General features: G+C 41.6%; 1 protein-coding gene across 2 annotated transcripts; it reads right to left on the bottom strand.

The window, feature by feature from the left end:
- Positions 1-239: 239 nt before the first annotated feature.
- Positions 240-22,946, bottom strand: appa (amyloid beta (A4) precursor protein a). Of its 2 annotated transcripts, XM_049753849.1 has the most exons (17): positions 22,777-22,946; positions 11,266-11,433; positions 10,526-10,655; positions 9,902-10,014; positions 9,609-9,799; positions 8,461-8,732; positions 8,110-8,277; positions 6,647-6,780; positions 5,739-5,813; positions 5,498-5,656; positions 4,972-5,100; positions 4,711-4,810; positions 3,935-4,147; positions 3,807-3,860; positions 3,183-3,274; positions 2,582-2,728; positions 240-2,471 (listed from the first exon to the last, which is right to left on the bottom strand). In XM_049753849.1, exons 1-17 carry the CDS (start codon positions 22,834-22,836, stop codon positions 2,370-2,372), a joined length of 2,307 nt encoding a protein of 768 aa, XP_049609806.1. In that variant the 5' UTR covers positions 22,837-22,946; the 3' UTR covers positions 240-2,369. The 2 variants fall into 2 exon arrangements, with proteins under 2 accessions (XP_049609806.1, XP_049609807.1); XM_049753850.1 differs by lacking the exon at positions 8,110-8,277.
- Between the last annotated feature and the right edge of the window lie 1,083 nt (positions 22,947-24,029).

Here is a 24,029-nt window from a genome sequence, read left to right on the forward strand (position 1 = left end):
AATTTCCAGTAAACCACGCATTGATATTTGTGTACTAGAGGAGGAATGAGGAGTATTATACCCAGTATCCAAAATTTGGACAGGTAGAAAACATTGAACGCAAACTCCAACCAGAAAGAGTGAAACACAAACTTACCTGAGCAGCAGAAGTTCCACAGATTTAATCACCGCACTTCATTACAAACATCAAACTCATTAAAACCATTTAGGGAAAAGCACACATACACACACACACCATCTGTAGGTACATTCAAAACTTTATTATGGAATACGGTGTAGAAAGCGTTTTCCCCAGTCAATGCAAATGGCCTGCAGAATATTACAGAGTGAACAAATGCAATCAACAACAAAATCCTGCATCCTCCTCTTTACAACCCTCTGTCATGCTTCTTCTGAGCACTTGTGTGAAAGCATGCCAACAAATTTGTTGCCAAAGATAAATTCAATGACCATTCATAAGTATTTGAAATGTTTAACAGAACTAGAGGTCCCACTTTAACCTCAATGTAATAATAGGATGCTATAAGCCTTTGGAAAGCGCTATCTGTTTTTGTGACCGTTGCTTATCGTGAGAATCAAATGAATGTTGGAGCTATGCCTTCATAACGTCTCTGCCAGCTCCAGCACAATGATCAACAGACAGCAGATAACTCAAAATGTGCATGGATGGTATAGAGAGGTGAGCAGCATGCCAGAAGAGAAACAAAAGCAAAGGAGCGAGGCGAGGGGGGTTGTGAGGGGGTAGGGGGTAGCAAAGAATGTAAAACCCATTATAAATACAGACTGCCTGCCAGCTTGGCTATCCATCCAGAACTGCAAGTCATTTCCTTTCTACCTCACTCACTCATGTTTCCCCTCCTTGCCATACGTGCTACACCTGTCCTATCAGCAGACAGAAAAAAAAATTGCTCAAGCACAATTGGATATAATGCCAGTTCAAAGACAGCTAAAACACCAGACTAAAGATGACAAAACTCACACACAAAGTCCTAAACCATCTTTTGCTAGATTCCCATCAACCATCGCCCATTTAAGATACCTTGCAGTAAAAAACATCCAGTCAAAGCAAAAAATTAAAACATTGGAATTTTTGATGATACAATATATACTTGAAGTAAAAGAAAATAATATGCAGATGAAGCCAGCTCCTCCTTTTCCTTCAGGAAAACTGAGAATGTTTAAGAAAAAAATGAAACCAACAAAGAAACACACTCAAAACCCAAAAGTCACAGATCAGTTAGAAGTGTGTATTAGATTTCAAAGCAGAGCCTGTTGATCTAGACATATATGTTATTCATCATAGTTTGAAGTCACGCGATCACGAGAGGATACGAAATGTACAACCTTGCTAGCATAATCTATAAGTGAGAGACGTTCGAGAGAGCAGTGTTAAGATCTCTTTTTTCTTTCAAAATTGTGTTGTCATTTTTTTGTCATGCACTACATAGGAACGACTACAACGTCAGCATTACTTCAGTACATCACACACAAGTTTAAAAAAATGACTTTACATCTTTTTTTTACTCTGTTTTCTTTCGTTTTTTGAAAAAAAAAAGAACCCATAGAGAAAACTAAAATAAAAACAGCTCATTCAGAATACATATAATAACTAGCATCATCATCATCAACATGTTCATGATCAACTCCATATATTTAGCCTTTAGAGCCTTGTGTGACCTAACACAGCCCAGCTGTCATAAGAATACACAAAAGAGGAACGAGGGAGATTTGGGGGGTGGTGGTTGGTTGGGTTTAGGGGTGTTGTAGATTACAGTAGTTATTCTCCAGTGTAGAGAGTAGAGTGCAGCAGTGGTGCATGAAAGAGGGGAAAAAAATAGACTGAACATTTCTGGAAAAATGCCGATTAACTCCAAACTAATTTGATTTGAATTCTCTTTAAATTTTGCGTACATGATGCCCATGGAGCCATGCAACCCCAATGCTGCTGATCAGAGGCCAGATTTGGATGCTCACACCTAAATTTGTTTCAAGCAAAAAAACAAAAAAAACACAGTATCGAGACAACAGGCTTCTTCCATTAATGGTGGGTTTGCTTGCACTACTCCCTTCCATCAGCAGGCCCAAATCGAGCAACATAAAAACTCTCTAAGTCAAAGGCGTGTCGCTCTAATAAAGTGAACAAACATGGTGCAAATTGGCTCGGCCGCAATATCCGCCAAGGCAGTAGCGGAAGAAACCTGGGCTTCAAAAACTCGATATACATATACTCAGTCACTGGTTGGTTCATGCCACACTGCTGACGTCACTCTATTCTGGGAAGGAGGGGGGCTTAAGATGTGGAATGAGATGTCAGTGTGTGTGTGTGTGTGTGTGTGTGTGTGTGTGTGTGTGTGTATATGACATCCCCCTCAGTTCTGCATCTGTTCAAAGAACTTGTAGGTTGGGTTCTCATAGCCATTCTGCTGCATTTTCGACAGGTGGCGCTCCTCAGGCGTCACAGCAGCGTCCACCTGGAGCAGAGATGCCGGGTTACACACACACGCACATGCGCAATATACATTTAGGGACCATAATAGCTTGCCCATCACCCGCCCCAGTATATGCGTCAGCTGCTTCTGACCTCGATGACTCCGTGATGGATGGAGGTGTACTGCTTCTTCCGGAGCATCACCAAGGTGATGACGATCACGGTTGCTATGACAACACCGCCAACCATGAGGCCAATGATGGCACCCTTGTTGGAGCCTACATCCTCGGCAAAGAAGACCTGATGGAGAGAAACTTGTCACGTGATGCATTTACCAGCTGGACTTGTGTATTGTGAGATGTTAGATAACCAGCACCTTAACATGGTAACTCTCTTAATTTTTTCATTGATATGAAAGATTTTTTTCAGATATCAAATTAAAGAGATGATTGACAGAATGAATTTGACAGCCTCATGGTGTACTGTACAAACAAAAAAATTCTGATGTGAAAACTGAGGGCTTTCCACTCCACACAATTGTATCTAAGGATACCCATTTCCATGGCAACTACCACTGACATTTACCAGAACACAGCTGAGTCAGGTGGGTGCGGGTTTGCTGAGAAAGGCAAAGGCCAATCTTGCATGTGCCAGTGAATGCATCTTTTCACTTCTGTACCTTTGTTTCCATCAACTCATGTACAAGCATATGGGTGCATCATGAGTGTGTGTCAGAGGGCGCATGTTTGTTTACCAGTTTCTGGTGGTGAACTTCATATTCAGTACTCTGCCTATCCCCCTTCTCCATTCGGAGCTCAGGAACAGCTTCCATCTTCATCCCGGTCACTGGCAAAAGATACCAAGACGCATTACAAAACTTGTAAGTCAACCCCAAAATTTTATTTCTTCTTTATCATACGTCCCCCACTAGTCTAGACACGGCATTGTGATCAATATCACATTTGTGGAATATGATTCAATTGTTTTTATCCATCCCATGGGGTGGCCATTTTGCCACTGTTGACTGAAAATGAGATCACAGTTGCCAGGTCTCAGGTCACAACCAATCACGGCTCAGCTTCCAAAAACTTTTTTTAATTTAAATACTAATGAAAAACCTAGCATTGCAAAAGAGTTTAAGACTTCTCGTGTCCACTTTACTAGCTGAACATGCAAGAATGAGATCATCATATACACACTAACAGCAATGCTGTGATATGAACCTCATAAAGCAAAGCAAGTTTTAAAATTTCAATTGATTGAGTCTAGTAATTATATACTTGCATATCATTTACTGTCTTTAGTGTTTGTCAAATTTCAACAGGAGCCACATTTTTTTATAAATAAGAGCGAGCCCACTGCTAATTCTCATGCCCACCTGGCCGTGTGGGGACTCCTCTTTCAAGACTGGGGCGCGAGTCCACAGGTTCAACTGGAAGGAGGAAGACAACACTTGAGTTACATTACCATGACTATCACAGATGACCACATGTTGTACTAAATCACCTTGGTTGTCAGTGTTGGGCTGGTTGAAGCTCTCGGGATGGATAAACCCGACTCCTCCGAGGCCAAGTGTGTCCTCCTGATTCAGCAGCTCGGTTTGGCCATCTCCCAGCTCCTGGTCGGGCATCAGTGCATCGTTACCATAGCTCACCCTCACGTCAGTCTGCAGATTGGCCAGTTGTTGGGCCATCTCGGCCTGTTCCCTCTGCAAAAGTTCTGATGGGAGGAAAAATAACAAGCGGATAGGTCAAGGTTGAGAGTCTTCTGGAATATTATCTCACAAAATAAATAGAACTGATGCACACGAGTGATTCTGTTCCAGTTAAATGATCCCAAGAATATATTTTTACGAGACTTATTGCTTAATCATCTTGCTAATGTTTGAGTACATTATCCACAGTTGAGTACGGGCTGTCACAGTCTCAGAGACAGATGGTTGTGTGACGCATCTAACTCCAATAAGGTTGGTGGGGGCGTAAGGGATGGAAGGCAGATTTATCTTCCCAACAAACAATTTAATTTGGATGTACTGAAGAACTGGGTCAAATAGCTGCAATGTCCTTATCAAAAAAAAAAAAAAAAAAGGGGGGGGGGGGTTGCATGGAATTTAGTGCTTTCAATCCCACCGTTTCATGTAACACAATCAGCATCGCATCTCACATCTGTCTCACAAGGTTTGGAATTGGTCAGCAAAACAATCCAGATGATTGCACAACAACTTATAAATGTCACATTTTCATCAAAACACTATAGGGAGTGAAACTCAGTGTAAAACGTACCAACTTGGTCCTGGATGTCATCAGCCACACCGGGTACCTTGTACAGAAGTCCCAATGACTGGTTCATGCGCTCTTCAATGACACGCAAGTGGGTCAGAACCTGCAGCATCACACACACACACATTTAAAGTGCATTAAATGCAGTGTTTCCTAAGCTTTATTGAGCCACGACCCTTAAATGTCACCAAATGTTTAAATATTGAAATAATGATGATCTCATTTAATTCATTTAATTCAATGTAATAATTTTGTGTGTGATACCTGAGGCCTGATTTGCGCCGCCTTCTTTGGGTCCACCATACGGACATGCTCAAAATGTTTAAGGGTGTGTTGTCTGTCCTTTTGCTCGGCACGCACGTACTTCTTCAACAGGCTGAAGACATGACGAGGCTGCGATAGGCAAAAGTCGACAGCGAGGCTCAGGAAAGACCGCATGATTGGAAACGCATTGGCTGAAACTAGAATTTATGAAGTGTGAAATTGAAATTGAGGCTTCTAAATCAGTTACAAAGCTTTTCCATTAGCGCGTTAGCCTTGACATGGTCTCAGTGCTTCAGAAGATAGAGGGAAAACAGCAATTGAGGACAATAAACACAGCAGACTTGGCCGCACGTGATTTTCGTTTATAAGTCAACAGTGCAAAAATACTGTTTGAGACTGTTAAAAGAAAAAATAACAGTGACACAGGTTAGGAGAACAGAAACAAAACGTGGCACTTCAAATAGCCCATTTATGCATCTATGTGTGTTTGTGTGTACGTGTGTGTGCATGTGTGCTTGCTGTGTACCCTTGGGGGGTCCTGCTGCAGAGCCGTCAGGTAGCTCTCGAGAGCCAGGCGGCGCCGGTCATTGTGAAGAGCTTCCACTCGGGCCATGTGAGTCTCCACCAGCTGCTGCCGTTCACTGGCTGCTTCCTGCTCCAATGTCTCGACCTTCTCTTGGAAACGCTAAAATGCATCGCAGAAACCTTTAGGTCAAGAATAGCCCCGAGCCAGCGTTTTTAAATGTTCCAAATGTGCAAGATGTTACCTGGATGACTGCTTTCTTGTCTGCACGTGGAAGATTCTTTGCTTCCCTCTCAGCCTCTTCCCACTCTCTCATCACCTGAGCACAAGTAGAAAGCGACATCATGTACATCAAGTTACAAAAGTGGAATTTGCAATTAATTGTGTGTTTTGTGAAAGATGCTGCCACTAAGCACAAAAATATGACCCCCCTCCCCCCTCAAGTCGTTGCTGCACCACTGCTTTTCTATCCATGATCTCACCTTTTGGAACCAAAATGTTTTGGATGGAAAAAGTAATGGAAAAACTGTACTGCAATTATAGGGCATTAAAGAAAAGTGGAAAACAAAACAAAGCAGAATAATATTGTACTAAAAGCATTAGTAGGGATCTCTCAGGAGTCACAAAATTACACAAATGTTCCACCTCTTGTTGCGACTACAGAGATGATATCATCTCTTTTCTGGTGCATCCTCTCCGACTCGCTTAGGCCTCTACCCGACACACAGCATTGTCTGTAAAGGGGAACTCAACTGTGCAAAACCTGATGATGCGGGACCCGAAGGCAGCCACGCAAAAACAAACGCTCGGAACAAACTCCAGCAGAAGGTAATGTCATTCAAAGCTCAGCTTAAGGTGTTCTCATCCGCAGCTTTGAAGCTGCTACTGTGCAGTGTGCGCCATCTGCTGCAAATCACTTCATTAAGGAATCCAATTAAAATAATAAAGTCAAATAAATAATCTGTTGGGGCATTCCACCGGGGGAGGATTAACAGAGGCGCTATCCATTTTCCGCCCTCAATTTCCTATTAAAAAATAAAGCACTGCTCATTTGAAATCACACTTATTAGTATACTTTCTTAACTCTTCTAACAAAGTAGCGACTAAATATGAAATTATGCAAAAATGCCATCATCCATATTTTAGGCCTACCTGGGACATCCTTTCACGGTGTTTGGCTTCCAAGCTTTCTTTAGCTTTCTGGAAATGGGTGTGCTCATTTTCATCAGCAGGTGTCTCCAGGTAGTGGTCCACAGCGTCAGAGGAGCCGGGCGTGGCTGTGGGGACTATGTCAACGAGAGGAAATGGGGGGGAGGATGGGATTACAAGTAAGGCATTCATGTATTGTCACATTTGGCTGATAGAGAACATGGAGCTCAAAATAGGTCAGGAGAGGAAGAAAACAAGCCAGCAAGTGAGAACCTGAATAGTTGAAAAGGAAGTAAGCACCTCACGTCAGCCATCATCCTTTTGTATGACAAATGTAAAAAGCCCCTCCCAATTACAAAGCTTTAGATAGCAGGGTGGAGTTTCTCTCATCCGAATGCACTGAGCTCTAATTAATCCCACAGCCTTAACCGTTAACTTCTTGCCAAGACACACGCACGGTGTGAAAGCTGAATTACTGGCAATCAGCAGGGTTGATTATCTTTAGTAAGACCAATCAAAAGATGGATGCTGTGTGTGTAGGCATGAAGGTCAGACAGACATCTATTGCAATGGATTGTGAAAGTCAGCTAAAAGTGCAAGGCAAGACACAAGAAAAACAATTATAAAATGTTAGTCACGTTGAAGAACACTAAATTGCCACTAAAGGTAAAAAATTAAAAAGTCCATGAAAAAGATTTCACCGGCACATTCATGGCAAGCCGCAACAATTCGTGACACGTTTAGACTCTTGGCGAAGGCAAAGGTGTATCCGTGTGAATATTAGTATTAATAGGTTGCGGCAGTAAACTCATTTTGTCTAAACGCACAACCTTGAACATTCATTTACTGTCATGAAAATAAAGCTAGGCAGACGGAGGCAGTGGCAAAGATTTTGCAAACTGGTGATAGACCGAGATGATTTTTTTCAGGCCAGATACCGATATGGATTATTAGCGGTTAAGGAGGTCAATAACCAATATTTTAAAACGATAACTATTGTGTTGTGTTGTGTTGTGTTGTATTGTATTGTATTGTATTGTATTGTATTGTATTGTATTGTATTGTATTGTATTGTATTGTATTGTATTGTATTGTATTGTATTGTATTGTATTGATAATTGGAACGAAAGGTGCTAAAGTTCAAAAACAAAAAGTGCAGGGAATTCCAAGGTTCAACAGCACCTCTTATAAGGTTCAATGGGAATTTTAATAAATAGCTCGCTGAAGTTTTATGACGTAAATATAATTTAAATGTTAAACTTTTACACAACCTTTGTGTAGCATCTCTTATCAAGTTAACTAGAGATAATATATTAAAAACACACAAGGTAGAGATTAGCCAGCAATGGAGGCAGGTGATAGAGAAAGTTCAGAAGGAGCAGTTAGCATCTCGCAGGAGGTTAGAGTCAAACAAGTGGCACTCGTTCAAGAGCTGATCTGGGTCGTCTGCTCCTGGCAGAACTTACTGACGCTTCTGCAGACAGACCGGCAATATTCCTCCGACTCAAAGTTATTCCTGTTGCCTCCGCAGCCGCCGTAGATAAATTGAGTACAGCGGCCCTCCTGGCGGTCAAAGTACCAGCGAGGCAGCATGGCCCGGCATGGACCAGTCTCTGCACTGGCCCAACACACATCTTGGAAAATACACACACAAACCTCTCATCATCCACATCTGCCGCAGCACCTAGTCAGTAACAATGTGATATCGTACATCGGCAAACATTGTCACTTGAATTCGGAAGGGGTTGTACTTTTTTTTTTTTGTACTTTCCCAGGTGAGAGGAAACAGAACAAGTGCAGCAGAAGGGCTAACTCACCTCTGACGACCTCCTCAACAGACTCGGTGGTGGTGGTGGTGGTGGTTGTCATGGCAACATTGGCGGTTGGCTCATCGTCGTCGTCGGCATCAAGCGTGTCAGCAATGTCTTCCTCCTCTTCTTCATCCTCCTCGTCCTCCTCCCCATCTCCATCTTGGTCATTGTCCAGCACGTCCTCGTCTTCATCATCTTCCTCAGTTGCCTCCTCCTCCTCCAACACAGATTGCTTGGTTTCCTCTTGCTGCTCTGTTGGCTCGGGCTCCCGCACCATACTGGGAGACGAAGCGGAATGAGGAGGCATAGAAGAGGGGAGGAAAAAGGCAACAAAAATAAAACAGAGGATGATGCCAGTAGTCTGATTATACATGTCCCAATTAGTTAATGAGTTGAGGTCTAAAGTTTGCAGACACCTGTCACCCAGCTAAGGTGTCCAACTTTCAGCCATCTACAGTAGCTGGTATTTGCAGTGAATATTAACATGACTCCACCCAGTGCAGTGCACCTTCCAACAAACTCAGTCTTGCTGCCAAATCTTTGTCTTGAATGACCAAATAACTTTGGTCCAGAACACATTTGGCTCGTCCATGAGGGAAGCAGCATATTTCAGTCAAGTCCAAAGATGGAACAGGCTTCCTTCTTGTTTGGCACACTCTCAAGCTAAAGTTCACTGTCTAAATTCTTCAGTTCTAATTACATGTTCACCAGGTTCTTAGGGATTCCCTTGATGTTCTGAGTATTAGTAATTTTTTTTTTTTTTATATGAACTCACACCATTTTCCTAAAAACTAACACAAAGAAGCATACATGAGAACTCGAGCACTAAGGTTATGGAGATCATGGCTGCATGATCATAGCCTTTGATATCCATCTCACATGTTGTAACAATTCCTATACATATAAACTCAAAACTTAGACCTTCTTTGATTATTTTTGTATGCATTCCTGTCATTTTTGTGTTTGGGTGAATCAAGTCATGGGGAAAAGGATCGGGTTGGCACATACACTTAAGTTGTCAACAAGAAAAGACACTGGAAAGACCGACCATCCAACCTTTACTTGAAAGGTTCACCAGTCATTATGTTGACTACATTATTATCTTTCGTCAAAAAGATCTCTCAGCTTTTTCAATTTCTGCCTCAAGTAGCTACCTGTTGTCGGAATAGTCGGTCTCTGCTCCACCCCACCAAACATCAGAATCGTCTGCATCCTGCTCAGCACTGTCAGCGTCGCGTTCAGCCTCGGCTGGACAGCACACAAATTCCACCCCACGGAAACGGTCGATACCGCATGGAAGAAGCATTCCGTAGTCATGGAGATTCATGGTTCTGTCTGTGCAGGACTAGAGAGAGAGCTCAGAATTAGAAGGATAGTGGGAAAGGAAAGGTCCAATTTTTGCTGGTTGACGCAGTAGGAATGTGTGTGTGCATGTGTCGGTCCTCACTTCTTTGGCCACAGTATGCCAGTGCAGGTGGCTCTCGCATTGGTCCATACGTTCCTGATGCAAGAACTTGCATTTATCCGGAACCAGCAAGGCGTCGCTCACAAATTCTCCGACTGCAGCACAGATAACATCCCTATTCATCCATATTTTACACGTAGTAAAGAGGCGGCTTCAGCTTGGTATCATAGCAACACTTTTCCCGTATAATTAATTGTGTAGCTATGGAAACGACTATATGTCTATTGTGCTATGTTTGAATAACTCTGCTTCATTTGCACTTTCTCAAAGGGGGTTTTGCAGCAGGTTTTGGCCACCACAACCAAAACTTAATCAGCTATTATATTATTGATTAGGTATACATAACATCAGGTATTGATCAGGTATATTATTGCTCAGGTATTAATTGCAACATATATTGATATTGAATTATTCCCCACCCTTGATGCAATTTAACAAAATAAAGTATTTTTATCTTTGTCATGACAACAAATTTGTACACATGGTAGGAACCATTTACATGAGGACTCTTGTGGGTAAGATCCAAAAATAGTATTCTATCAGAAGTGCCTTTTGTTTAGACAGTAACAGTATTGTTGGGGGCTTGAAATGTGAAACGGAACCCACCCAAACAGCGGTAGGGCACTACGATGTGCATGTGAGTGCGACACTGCTTGCGACCCTTCTTGCACCAGTTCTGGATGCTGACTGGCTGGTTGGCCTCCACCACATTGGTAATTTGGAGCTCTGGATAAACCTGCACATGTGGGGAATTTATCAGAGGTTACGTTATCACGCTGTTGACCTCTTAATGCTTTCTTCCTTATCCGCTCTGAAAAGTAAAGCTGAGCTCCATGCGCTGTTGACTGTGCTACTGTAATGGGTTGGTTTACTGAGTACAATACAATGCAATACTTTATATGGCGCATTTCACAGCAGCTGCAGCTATAACAAAGCCTTTCACACATAGTAATGAGACAACGACAAAGACAGTGAACACAGCTAATTGAAACAATTAATTTACACGCACAACAATAAATTGACACACTTTTCCTAAACAATGACCCTCTGCTGGAAACACAATGTGTGGCAAAATCTCCCTTATTGCAGTCAATTTAGTGGAAAATCATGATCTAGGATCTTTTCTTTTTTTTTTTTGCTGGGTGTGAGGAAAACAACTATGCTATTATAGCTAACAATAGGCTAAATGCAGATCATGTACTGAATGCATCAAAGGTGGAGATGATGAATATGCCCTGGGAGGAAATTACTTCTCTGACTGCTTCTCAGCGTTCCTATTTTTTTCCCCTCTCCATACCACCCCCACCCACGGTAGAAAATAGAAAAATAGATTTAGATCCTCTTACCTCCTGGCAGTACTGCAGGATGCCCTCCTTGGTACCAACACAGCTCTTGGTGCCTGAAGGGTCTGATTCCCACTTGCCACTCTGCACATTGACATGCATGTTGAGTTTACCACAAAACATGGCCACCTGGGGCTCAGCCAGCAGTCCCGTCAAACCATCTGCGGGCACCTGTAAGACAAGGTGACAGTTTGGTTTCCTCTCCTGGAGACATTTTGAACACACGCCTGCAATCAAATTCGATTTGTTTGACTAATGCAGGATTGGGCAAGACGTGGGTGGATGAAAACACAAAAATGCTCGGGATTGGAGGAGGAAGTGAAAGCTGCTCAGAAACATGAATAGTAAATGATACGGAAAAGACCTCATTACTCACCTTGCTTGGAAAAAAACAAAAAGAATAAAACATTCTCTTCAGCACTGAAACCAGGCTGACAAAATGTCACAGTGCTATCGATCCATCTAGTTCATGGCAGTTTCTGACAATAAAACGATCACTATTGGTGAAAAAATCAATTATCTCCTTCAATCACTTGTCACTAACCATGCTCCAAGTGTTGTCCGCATAGTCAAGTGGCAATAAATATATTTGGACAGTTTTAAGTCCCATCAGTAATTTTGCTACGGCCATTATAATTTCTTTCTCTAACTCATCAAGTTGTATTTTATCTGAATCTTAAACACGTTCTACTACTGTTTGGCACTACTGTCATCAAGATGATTAACAAATCTTAATTAATAGGCTATATGGACGACAAAATACGCAGTTAAAAATCGAATTTTCAACTAGATGCTTTAGGTAATTACAGACCAATTTGCAAATGTTCTCAAGAAAGCCGTTTGCAAACAGATATTATCTATATATACATAGATGTACAGTGTATAGATATTGATGTATGTAGTTTGATAATATCTTGAGTCGAATCTGCAACATTTCTCTGTTATTGCAAGAGCAATATGGTGGCGTGTGTGAGCTGCAACAGAGGACTGCCTGATTTTAATAATTTTTCATCTTTTTTGAGGCTTGTGTGCACATTTTAAGAGGCACTGCAGGAAAAACACTGTTGGCATTGTACTTCCAAATCAGCTTTTACAAAATTAGTGGGAATGCTGAGGGGTGGGGGAAGTGTGAGAGTGGAGAGGGGCCAGTGGCATTGTGCTCTGCCTAATCTTGTTAATGGTTTTGAAGGCCCTGGCAGGCAAACAAATGTTGTTTTATGAGGTGAAGATTCCTTTCCCCCCCCCTAGTGAGTGTGAAGATAAAAACAAATCTACTATCCATCCATCGTTCCAAGATATTAAGGCTGAACGAGTAATCAAAATTTCAATTGTGATTTTCATTTTGGTTCGTTTAAAACATAATCAAGGAAAAAAAGATTCATATGCAGAGAAGCCCAGTACGTTCAGAAGTTACCAGAGTTGTGAAAATACCTTGAGCACTATTGGCGCTCAAAAAAACATGCTTTGTGTATGCCAGGCTTTTGTTGATAAATTGTCATTAAACACACTCTTAAAACTGGTGATTCGTGCAAGTTACACTGTACTTGTCATGGCACACATGTTCAAATTCTCCTAGATGTGAATAGAAGACTTTAGAAGCTCCAGTGTGCCCAAGTGGCGGCCATGTTGGGAAGGTTAACATTCCCATAAAAGGCAATGCAGAGACATTAAGAGAAATTAATGCTGCGTTCGGAAATTCCCTGCCAGAGAGCACTCCCCACCTATCAATTTACAAATATAAATCATTCTCCAAACCAATCAGCTACTTGTGCTTGAACTATTTCCATCTGTAGTGCCTGACGAACTGGTGCAGTGTGTCCCCAGTTGGTGCGCCAAGAGCGTGTGCGGGCATACCAGTGTTAGTGAATTACCGAATGGCACATTTGAACAATGCTCCGGGTTTCGAAAGGTTTGGGTTGAACCAGAGTGCACCTTCGGTCGCAAGTCACAACCTGCCCTTTTCCAAAAACAGATTTTTGCGAAATTGACTTTCCTTGCACGTCCAAGTGTTTTCTATCAATCAAGTATATGAGATTTTGAGAGAAAAAAAAAAACATTTTCCCCTGCGAAAAGGTTTTTACCAGTTCCCTTGTGGCGATTGAACGGTTGTATTGATCTTTTTTGCTTTCGAGCTATCCACGCAAATGAAATATGCTGATGACTTTGACCCTTCCGAGCTGAATGAAAAAACATCCATCCATCCATCCATTTTCTGAACCGCTTAGTCCCCACGGGGGTCGCGGGCGTGCTGGAGCCTATCCCAGCCGTCATCGGGCAGTAGGCGGGGGACACCCTGAACTGGTTGCCAGCCAATCGCAGGGCACACAGAGACAGACAACCAATCGCACTCACACTCACACCTAGGGACAATTTGGAGTCTTCAATCGGCCTACCAAGCATGTTTTTGGAATGTGGGAGGAAACCGGAGTGCCCGGAGAAAACCCACGCGGGCCCGGGGAGAACATGCAAACTCCACACAGGGAGGGCCGGAGGTGGAATCGAACCCGCACCCTCCTAACTGTGAGGCGGACGTGCTACCCAGTGCGCCACCGAGCCGCCATGAAAAAACATGTGATGCAGAATATTGCAAACTGCGATAGTCAACATATACCTAAAGAAATGTAATCTTTATTATCCAATGAAAGATTTTTTTTTCATGTGGAAAAATAGATCAGACTCTGTCATTTAATGTTAGTGATCTCCCTAGGTCATAGGTATCAAACTCAAGGCCCGGGGGCCAGATACGGCCCGCTACATCGTTTTATGTGGCCAGCAAAACAAATTTTGCATAGACTTAGTGTCATTACTAAAATTACAAATTGTCTTCACTTCTAAAAAAATTGAGATATTGCTTGCTATTTTTATTACCATTTGTCTTTTCAAAATATTCAAATAGGCCCTTTGAGGGAAGCTTTGACTACGATGCGGACCACGACAAAAATGAGTTTTTCACCCCTGCCCTGGTGCTGTTTTCATATCGGAGGGTGGTGTGGATTGAAACACTAGAAATGTATCAAACTTTACAACATTGTTTCCCTTTACCCATCTCAATGACAGACCGCTCCGGAGGTACACAATAGCAAAAGTGTCCCAAGTGTTCCCCCACTGCACTAGCGACAACCTAACACCACCGTCAGTTTTGACACAAAGACTCGGGCGTTTTTTACGTGATGCCATCTGCTCACCACCAGGTCATTTCAGGGTTCCATTTTTCCGATTCTTGTGCTACAGTCTGAGACTAAGACGCCCAGACAATGAGTCACTTGCTCTCTGCTTGGAGAGCAGGTAGGCAGCCCTTTTCCAAGTGACATTAAAATTGGGCTGTTTCATTCTATTCTATTTGAACCCATTAATCATGTCTACGCCCATCATCTCCCTCCTTTTCCCAAATCCTTGTTACTACTTCACTGATGTGTTTTTCTGTCTTTATCCATTCTAGCTTTGTGACTCAGTCGTGTCATTGTGCAGGACAGTAAAGAGAGGGGGTGTGGTAATCTGGGCCTTAAGGATTAGGACAGCAGCCCAGCCAGAGAAAATATCTCCCTTTTGTCTCAATCTGCCATGATATATTTTGCTATATCTGCAGGGAATAAACCAGGCGAACTGGGGCTGTTGTTATATGAGCTTGACCTGGGGAAAATGGTTCCGTTTAAGTCAGCAGAAACTCCAGGCACAACTGCAAGGCGTGCAAATTCTCCTGCAGTAGAAATTATACATGATGCTACAAAAGCAGCCAGATCAAAATGCTTTCAAAACTATTGCGAGATTATCTGATGAAATATGACGCAGCACCTGAAAATAAAGACAATGACTTCCAAAAATGAATAGAAGCCAATTTTAGATTTATTTCCAGGTTTTTACTGTACATCTGCTTATGCTACACAATTTAAAAGTCCACATTTCGTTTGAACCTTCCCATTTTTCCTTTTCAGCAAAAATATTGGGACATTTCACAGTTTCTTACTGTGCTTTGATTATTCAAACAAAAAGTGCCTGATGTCTGCCAATGAAAGGGTAACAAATAAAATATTTGCTTATGTAGATACTAAATAGAGGTGTGACTAGTTTGAGTCAACAGAATTGAAACTGGGCAAATATTTTTCCGAGTTGTTTTATGAGAGAAGATAGACTGCTATGCAATTAGCAGTTTTAGCTGACCCCTTACAATTTGCAAACAGAAAGTGCAGGCTGAGGCTGCTGGGTCAAATGGGAACAGGGAATTATACTGCACTGCCAATACTGAAGTGACTTAAGCCTTGCATGCAACAACTGGGGCCTGATGTATTAAGATCTCAAAGAGTGAGCGCGCTAAATGCCGTGAGCGCACGATTAACTGTTTTTAGCCCTGGGCTAGTCATGTGGTGAGCTCTGCTCAAACAGATTGTCACTGTTGGTGTGGGACGTTATTACAAACAAAATTTAAGAGTTGAAGTCTTCCAGACAAACTACAGCACAGCATTCCCAGCTTTTTTTTGCGTGTGTGATGCAAGTAGTGCTTCAGATAAAGCAACAAGCTCTCCTGGGAGCATTTTTTAAGGTGTGGTGCATCAAGATATGGTTCCACGGCAACTAACAAGAGGAAGAGGTACACACGTGATACATCTTCTTCCTCACACACGGGCCTTGAAAGGGTTGATTGTATTTGCAGGCACGATAACGACACCCTTAGTTAGCACACATTCTATAAAGTGTCCCCCGTCATGACCTCCCCTTTCTGCGCTATTAATTATGCAGCCTTATCAGTGTGGTCCATGCTTGCCGCGGGGAGCAGGGTGAGTGTGGTGGGAGGGAGGTTGTAAGTGCTTTGTTCTTATCCCAAGGGGAAGACTCCCAGAACTGCATGCGTACAATCTGTAGCATTTTTAAATTTTTTTATTCCACCAAACATGACAAGTTATAATTATTTGGAGATGCTGCATCACAGCATTGACAAATACAGACTTGAGTGGGAGCCACTTGGAATGTGACAAAAAACAATTGGAATCGATTTTGATTTGACTATCGCATCCTTGAATCGTATTCCACCCCACGTAATGAGATAAATATCGAATCGTAATGTATTGATGGCACAAGTTTGGGCATGGACTAAAAAGTTAGCCTTATGGAAATTATTTGAGAATTGAGCAAGTTATGGCTAATTTTCTAAGCCTGTTCTCTAAAAATAAAGGTTAGACATTTAGCAATTGTTTTATTATTTTTACCTGAAAAATAGAACTGAAACAGAATAAAGAAAAACTGGTAGTTGTAAAAGCCATGTGATCCGTATCAGCCAATCCCTGATCAGAACATTCCTATTTTCAGCCATATCCAGCCTCAATGATAACCATAACAAAAACTGCAGCCGTCACATCTAAAACCAAATCTCAATCCAGCCGAATCAAATCGTTACATTTTAAAATCAGTCGAGAATCGTCTTTTGTGGAGAGATGCACACCCGGAATAGCCACTAATGACTGAAGACAGACAGATCAGATTCATCATGTAAAAAATGTGTGAAATTCATTCAGCACGTGGATGAAAAACATTTCCAACCATCTGTCTGTCTCCATATGATGGAGGTACTCCATGTTCCCTAAATGATAATTGCCATAGAGGCTGCACTCATCCACCCTCCCTAGCAGTGAGAAACTGAGCGCTCCCTCTCCTCTCCGCAATCATCACTGTAGCAACCGAGGCAACACCTTTACTCGCGTCACCTGAGAGCGTGAATTTCATCATTATGTGTTTTCTGTAAGCTGCAAGGCTTCTCATTTGGGTCTTGCATTCAGGACTTCCCAGTCAAATATCAGATTTACAATCTTCAAACTTGGTTTCAGATGGAGCTGGCCCATATGGAGTGTGTGTGTGTCTATCACAATATAGGCCATTTTGTAACATGATAACAATAAGTTCAGTTATTCTAAAATAAAATACAGATTCATCTGTGTTGTCGGAGGAAGAATCAGGCAAAATCTGAGGAACTGAAACTCTAATTTAGGAACTTTAAAAGCTCCAGCAGTGGTGATTATTCGTGTAGCTATGTAAATGGAAGCTGTCTGAGCCAAAATAAAGAAAAAGGTGGAGCTGTAGGAGTGTTGTTATTGAAAGCCCGACTGAAATTATGAAACTATCTTTCGCCATAGGCACAGTTATAATTTATGACAATATAAACAAGCAATATCATACTATATTTGTCATCAATACCCATCAGGGTTTTTTCTTCACATAGGACGGTGACGCCTGAGGACTGGACTTGCCTAGCCTTGCTCTACCTGAACATGTGCACAATACAGCTAACAGTTCTCCAAATAAGAGGCAAATCGAGCTTGCTTCTGGCTGTTTGACTCACCCTATTTGAATTGGAACTAAGGCCAAACCACACAACCTGAGCTGACAAGAGTTTGTTAGCTTGAAACCAAGATGTGAAACGTAATAGACAAGCTAACAAAGATCTTCATGGCTGTTCTACCTTTAAAAAAACAAAACGAGAAAAACAGCCACACAAACACACCATACAAGAATACTCACAGGGGTATCTCGGTATAAATTATGCATAAATACATGAATTGTTAAGATTTTTTTCATTTCAAGACACCCTTGTGCCCCAGACTCAAAGCAAAGAACTTGGACTTAAGCTGCAAAGTTGTCATTGATGGGACAGACAGGGAGGACATGAGAACATTTTATCTATTTTTTCATTTTACTCATTTAAACCGCGTGTGCATTACTGCGCTGGTATGCATTTCTACCTTTTTTGTTTTCCATGACTAAGTCTCGATCTCGTAGCCAATCAAATGCATCAAATGCAAATGTTAACACGTGACGGCGCCGTTGGCTCATAGAATTTCCGGGATTCTTTTTTGAAGCATGGTCAATTTATAGGAATGTCAAGGTAACGACACGCTTGAGGACAATATTTATAAAAATAAACTCAGGTTTACATCGTCGAAAGCCACAATTGTAAGATCTCAAATGTTTTTATCTACTACAGAGGCTGAGATATCAATTATTTAGTAGGCGTTGACAATGGGGTTGAATTTCCAGTAACACTTCAGGTTTTCGGGAGTGCTTTTAAAGTCACCCTTAGATTTAGGAGCCATTTTTGTTTTTTGCCAAGCGCTTTAGGCCTTAATGGCTTTATACAGAACAGTTTTCCAAAATTTCTATTTTGTACGTGTGGGAGCCATGCTAGTGATGTTGTTGGATATTGGTCTTGTAATTACGCAACTCTATTTCATAGAAAAGCTGCAAATAGTAATCAGAATGCTACCACCTTATTTTGGGCCAGGGAAAACCCTGCTCAGTTATTTACAGTGATATATGGTATATGTGGCCCAAGAGATGGTCCAATTTGATTTCATGGCCTTTCAAAAGGATGGTCCGACACACACCACAGCCTTGATGCGAGCAAAGCATCGTCACTCTAAAAGCATGCCGGTCGGCCCAGTCATCTGGACGTGAAATGGCAGATACACGCTTGAGTGTGCACAGCTACATGCCTGCGCCGAGTAAGGATGCAGATCAGCGCAACTCACTTCACGATTATTAATCAAATCCGCCACTAACAGATGCCTACTCGCCAGCTGTGAAATGAAGGGCACGCTCTAGCAGCACACTGCTGACATTTACAGACGGGTGTCACACCCGGACAGTGATGAATGGCGCTAGTTGTGGAGAAGAAATAGGACGTAATGTACATTTTGGGCCCACTAAGGTGCATTATCGGGGCTCCTGGCTCTGCATCAGTCTCACTATGTAAAAAAAAAAAAAAAAAAAAGAACATCAACAACAATAAAAAACAAAAAACAAAACTGGGAGTTGCCCTGAAAGGCATCTGTGTTGTTTCTTTTCTGCTCCACTTATCAGTGGGTAACGTTCTGTCTTATTCCTGGAATGTTTCATATACAAGGTACAAGCGGCACAGCTATCATTATTTAGCCAGGCAGGATTGGATTGTTTTGAACTACACTAATGGGAAAATGGCTGGAGTTGTGGCGTTGTTACAATACGTTGAGGAGGAAAAAAAGATTAGCATCATCCTCGGTTACTGGAACAATGGCTACAGAAAAAAAATATATATCTTTGTCAGCGCACAAAGGGTAATCACGTTGTTGAAGAAAGCCACGTCTTCTCAAATTGGATTTCATGGTGATCCTCTCATGATTTCAATCCATGAGGTTTTCTGGGTTCAGAGTTACCCTCTAAACTCGGGAGTAAAGTCATGAGTCATGTAAGCAAAGGATTAGGAACAAAGATAGTGACTGCCCTGCTTAAGGTGCAGCCCAAATGATTCATTTCATGCGAACTGATTACAAGGGGCGTGTAGGAGTAGATAGGAAAGTGAGCAAATGTTCCAAACAATAAAAGCAACAGACTTGCGCACTGAGGCCCTCTCGCTCTTCACACAATGAACATGCCAGGGACAAATGTAACCCAAAAATTAAAACGACTGTAGATATTATGTCCAGCAACAAAGATATGCTTTCATTGGCATTTGTTTGCTAATGAATTCAATTAAAAATGTAATTAGACAACGCAATTATATGAAGGGGGGACACTTTGTGCAATTTTATTGGTAGGTCTGTAATCTCTTTATTTTGAAGTCTTGGCATTTGTCAATTAAGGATTGCACCATGTACACCTTTAACAGGATATGCACCAACATTTAATGTGTCCTTCCTCGACTTGCTCCAATATCATATTTGTTGACTTGTTTGTTGTTTTGCAGAATTCTGTATACTTGTCTTTTAATTCAGGAGTCCCCCAACCCCCGGTTCGCGGGCCGGTACCGGTCCGTGGGTCACTTGGTACCGGGCCGCCAAGCCGCACAGAAGAAAAAAAAATTAAATAATAAATAAATAAATAAATTTATATATATATATATATATATATATAGAACGGCTCGGTGGCGCACTGGGTAGCACGTCCGCCTCACAGTTAGGAGGGTGCGGGTTCGATTCCACCTCCGGCCCTCCCTGTGCGGAGTTTGCATGTTCTCCCCGAGCCCGCGTGGGTTTTCTCCGGGCACTCCGGTTTCCTCCCACATCCCAAAAACATGCTTGGTAGGCCGATTGATCACTCCAAATTGTCCCTAGGTGTGAGTGCGAGTGCGAATGGTTGTTTGTCTCTGTGTGCCCTGCGATTGGCTGGCAACCGGTTCAGGGTGTCCCCCGCCTACTGCCCGATGACGGCTGGGATAGGCTCCAGCACGCCCGCGACCCCCGTGGGGACTAAGCGGTTCAGAAAATGGATTGAGATATATATATATATATATATATATATATATATATATATATATATATATATATATATATATATATATATATATATATATATATATATATATATATATATATATATATATATATCTCCCTAGTCGAGCCCGCAAAGCTAGCAAAAATGAGTAAGAATTTATTTTGAAAAATATATTCGCTCCCAATTACATCCGTCAGTGCATCCGTGTCTCTTGACACAGGTTAATTCGGTCAAGAAGCTCCTCCCCCCCAGTCGAGTCCGCGAAGCTAGCAAAAATGAGCAAGAAACAGACGCATTTGGAAAGCTTCTTCGGAAAGGGTAAAAAGCTCAATGAGGAGACGGAAGAAGAAGAGGTTACGACTTCTAAGAAAAGCTACATTTAAAAGAAAGTCCTACTTAAAATATGGATTTATCGCCACAGGTGACTTGACTTGCCAATCAAGCCCACTCTGCATAATATGTGGCGACAGGCTAGCTAACGAGTCAATGAAGCCTTCAAAAGTGCTTGGGCACATGGAGACCAAGCGTCCTGTATTAAAAGACAAACCTTAACCACTTCGGGTGTCATTATCTCCGATTACGTCGGCTCGTTTCTGAGAAACAAGCCCAGTGCTCCCACTAATTCAACGTAATGGTAAATTTTATTTTCATGTCGTTTATACTTGTTTTTATGCCAGTCGTACCATTTTATTTCATCATATTTATTACAAATGTATTATTTATTGATATAAATGTATTATTTATTTATATAAAGGCCGGTCCGCAAAAATATTTTTGACACGTAACCGGTCCGTGGCGCAAAAAACGGTTGGGGACGACTGTATCTTGTCCCCTGCTAGGCAGAAGCAATAACGGGAGACATTTTATTTTTAATGCACTCATCTCTGTGAATAATGTTGGCTATATATGTTTGAGTAGGAGGATACACTGAAAATTTAATTCCAGCAGGTATCGGTATATGATGGTACCGACACTATACATTTTGAGGACGTCGTCACGTGGCTCAAAAGAAGGCATACCAAGTTACTGATGTTGTTTTATGTTGTTGTGGTCTAGAATTGTTCTTCCAAATATTGACACGCAAATTGTGACTTTAATACTGCAGGTCTACTGCACGTTCCGACTTAGGTGCATGCGTTTCATTTGGCATGATTGCGTCAAGAATGCTTGAGACATTTATCTTCTATTTTCTTCTACATGCTTATGGAAACTGCATTTTGCAAGTCACTTGGTCAAGTACTGAAGCACAAAAAGGCTGGAGCTAAAAAAGAATAGGAGGAAGGGGCAGGAATGCAACAATAGCGCCCGTGGCTTCCCAGCTCTTGAGCTCTCTCGACCCTAATGCTGCAGTGCACCGTCGCCATCTTACTTCGCTTTTCTCCATCAAACGTTTAAAATGTGTTATTTCTTCGGTCACAATGTTCATCTTGTCGCTTCCCACACGGCCACTTTTCTTAGTGTCTTAACGTCATGATGATCTTTCATACTATATACGTATACATATGTCGTGACGCCTCATTTCACTCCCAAACACGCCCACTCGCCTAAAATTAGCCTTCGGCTCCTGAACAAGGATGCAAAACGTTTTTCGCTTAAGCGGTGTGTTGGAGGTAAACAACAGAAAATTCACCGCGTCGCATTAACTAGTAACGAAATAGCGGTGGAGACTGGCGGGGTATGAATTAACTTATACTAGGGACAAATGTGAGCCACAACATATGAAAACGGACACCATCCATTCGAATGGTTTAAAGGGAACAAAAACAGTTACCATGGGTTTGACCTGCGGCTTCCACCACAAAAAAAAAATAAAAAAAAATATTGCGTCTTGCAAACTCAAGTGTTAATAGAACATGCTTGCATTAAACTGGACAGCCATATCTCACGTTCTTTGCATGACAACATTTTGCAATGCGGTATATGCTTGGACTAGTTATTAAATCTCATTTCAACAATGGGTGTCAGATAAAATATTACGGTGACACTTCCGGTTCTTTCACAGTTAAAATAGAAGCAATATCCAAAATAGTATGTTGGCCAATCTTTCAGGTAATAACATGGACTTGATCAAAACTGAAATAAATATAGTTTCATCTATTTGCTATTCAGTAGTTATTAGCAGCCTATTTATGGCTTCTTTTGTGATAAGTTTTAGAGCGTTATGAAAGGCCTGGACGCCTAATTTCCGGTCTTGCAGCGGCTAACGTCAGCGAGCTTACTTCCAATGACAGCCGCATCGAAGCGGAGTCGTGCATTGTAACTGTAAAATCACAAACTTACCTCGACTGCCAGAGTTGAAGCCGCAATGGCCAGTAACATTATGGCCATTCGATCCCCCATGTCTTTTCGTGGACACGGCTCTCCGAACAATTACACGTTTTGTGGGTCCGAGACTGCGTATGTTCTGCGCCTGCAACTCCCGTTGTCTGACTACCCGCGACACCCAAACCGCACAGCTGCTCCGTGCCGGATCACGTGACAACGGAGGCGTGACACACGCTCCCGTTGTCGTCATAGATTTACGGACGTTTATCCCAAATGTTGATATCTATCTATCTATCTATCTATCTATCTATCTATCTATCTATCTATCTATCTATCTATCTATCTATCTATCTATCTATCTATCTATCTATCTATCTATCTATCTATCTATCTATCTATCTATCTATCTATCTATCTATCTATCTATCTATCTATCGTTTCTAGCTATATCAAGCAAATTAAAAGATATATTTTCAAAATATTTTCGAAGAAATTTTAATTTTTGTCACAAAGTGAAATAGCATTTCCTGAGTTTTGAACTTAAAAATGGGCCGATTTGATCCAGAAATATAAAAGGACGATTAAGTGCACACATTTCTGTTGCAATGAATGAACAGGAAGAAGCGCAGGAAGAAATACAGTCCGGTAGTGCTGTCAAATAAAGTTGCATCTTTAATTCACAATAAGGGACACAGCCAGGAGATGCTGTCGCTTTTGCTCTAAAAACAATAAAGTCTGATTCACCATTCAGCCACAAGCAATCACATTATTATTATTATTTTATAAGTTGTTTGAGTCAACACAACTGCGGTTGATGTAGTAATACTGAAATGACACAATAATGTCATTTCAGAGTTGCTCAACTTGTTACCTCAGTTCAACCTCAGTGTTTTAACATTTTCAAGTTAAAGTGTGATAAGCCATTTCATTTTCCATCCTGGACATGCCAGGCGTGCTTTGTTCAGAAATACCTGAATCCAGTTACATCCCAGAAACAATGACATAGACAAAATAATTTTTAAAAATGAATTCAAGAAAACACTTGTGTTTTAGCGTGTGAAGATTTTCTTGCTGGTGTAATAATATTCCCTCGTATGCTTAGAAAAGTTGTCCTCAATAGAAAAAAGACTTCTCAGACCCTTTGAAGTGCACAGCCGGAGACAGACAAGCTTTTGGTTATGGCTGCAGGCTCGGTTGCAGTGCCTCATTGTCCTGTCCTACATTGTATTAAACTATTACTAATTTCCTCAACACCATGGTCAAGTTTC

The sequence above is a fragment of the Syngnathus scovelli genome, chromosome 2, assembly GCF_024217435.2.
Source record: "Syngnathus scovelli strain Florida chromosome 2, RoL_Ssco_1.2, whole genome shotgun sequence".
Classification (NCBI taxonomy): domain Eukaryota; kingdom Metazoa; phylum Chordata; class Actinopteri; order Syngnathiformes; family Syngnathidae; genus Syngnathus; species Syngnathus scovelli.

Excerpts from the sequence above, each read along its gene's own strand:
- appa (XM_049753849.1), bottom strand. The coding sequence starts at position 22,836 with ATGGGGGATCGAATGGCCATAATGTTACTGGCCATTGCGGCTTCAACT. Across the intron at positions 9,800-9,901 it reads GGCATACTGTGGCCAAAGAA|TCCTGCACAGACAGAACCAT; the intron begins GTGAGGACCGAC and ends CTCTCTCTCTAG. Across the intron at positions 5,101-5,497 it reads TGCAGCAGGACCCCCCAAGG|CCTCGTCATGTCTTCAGCCT; the intron begins GTACACAGCAAG and ends TGCCTATCGCAG.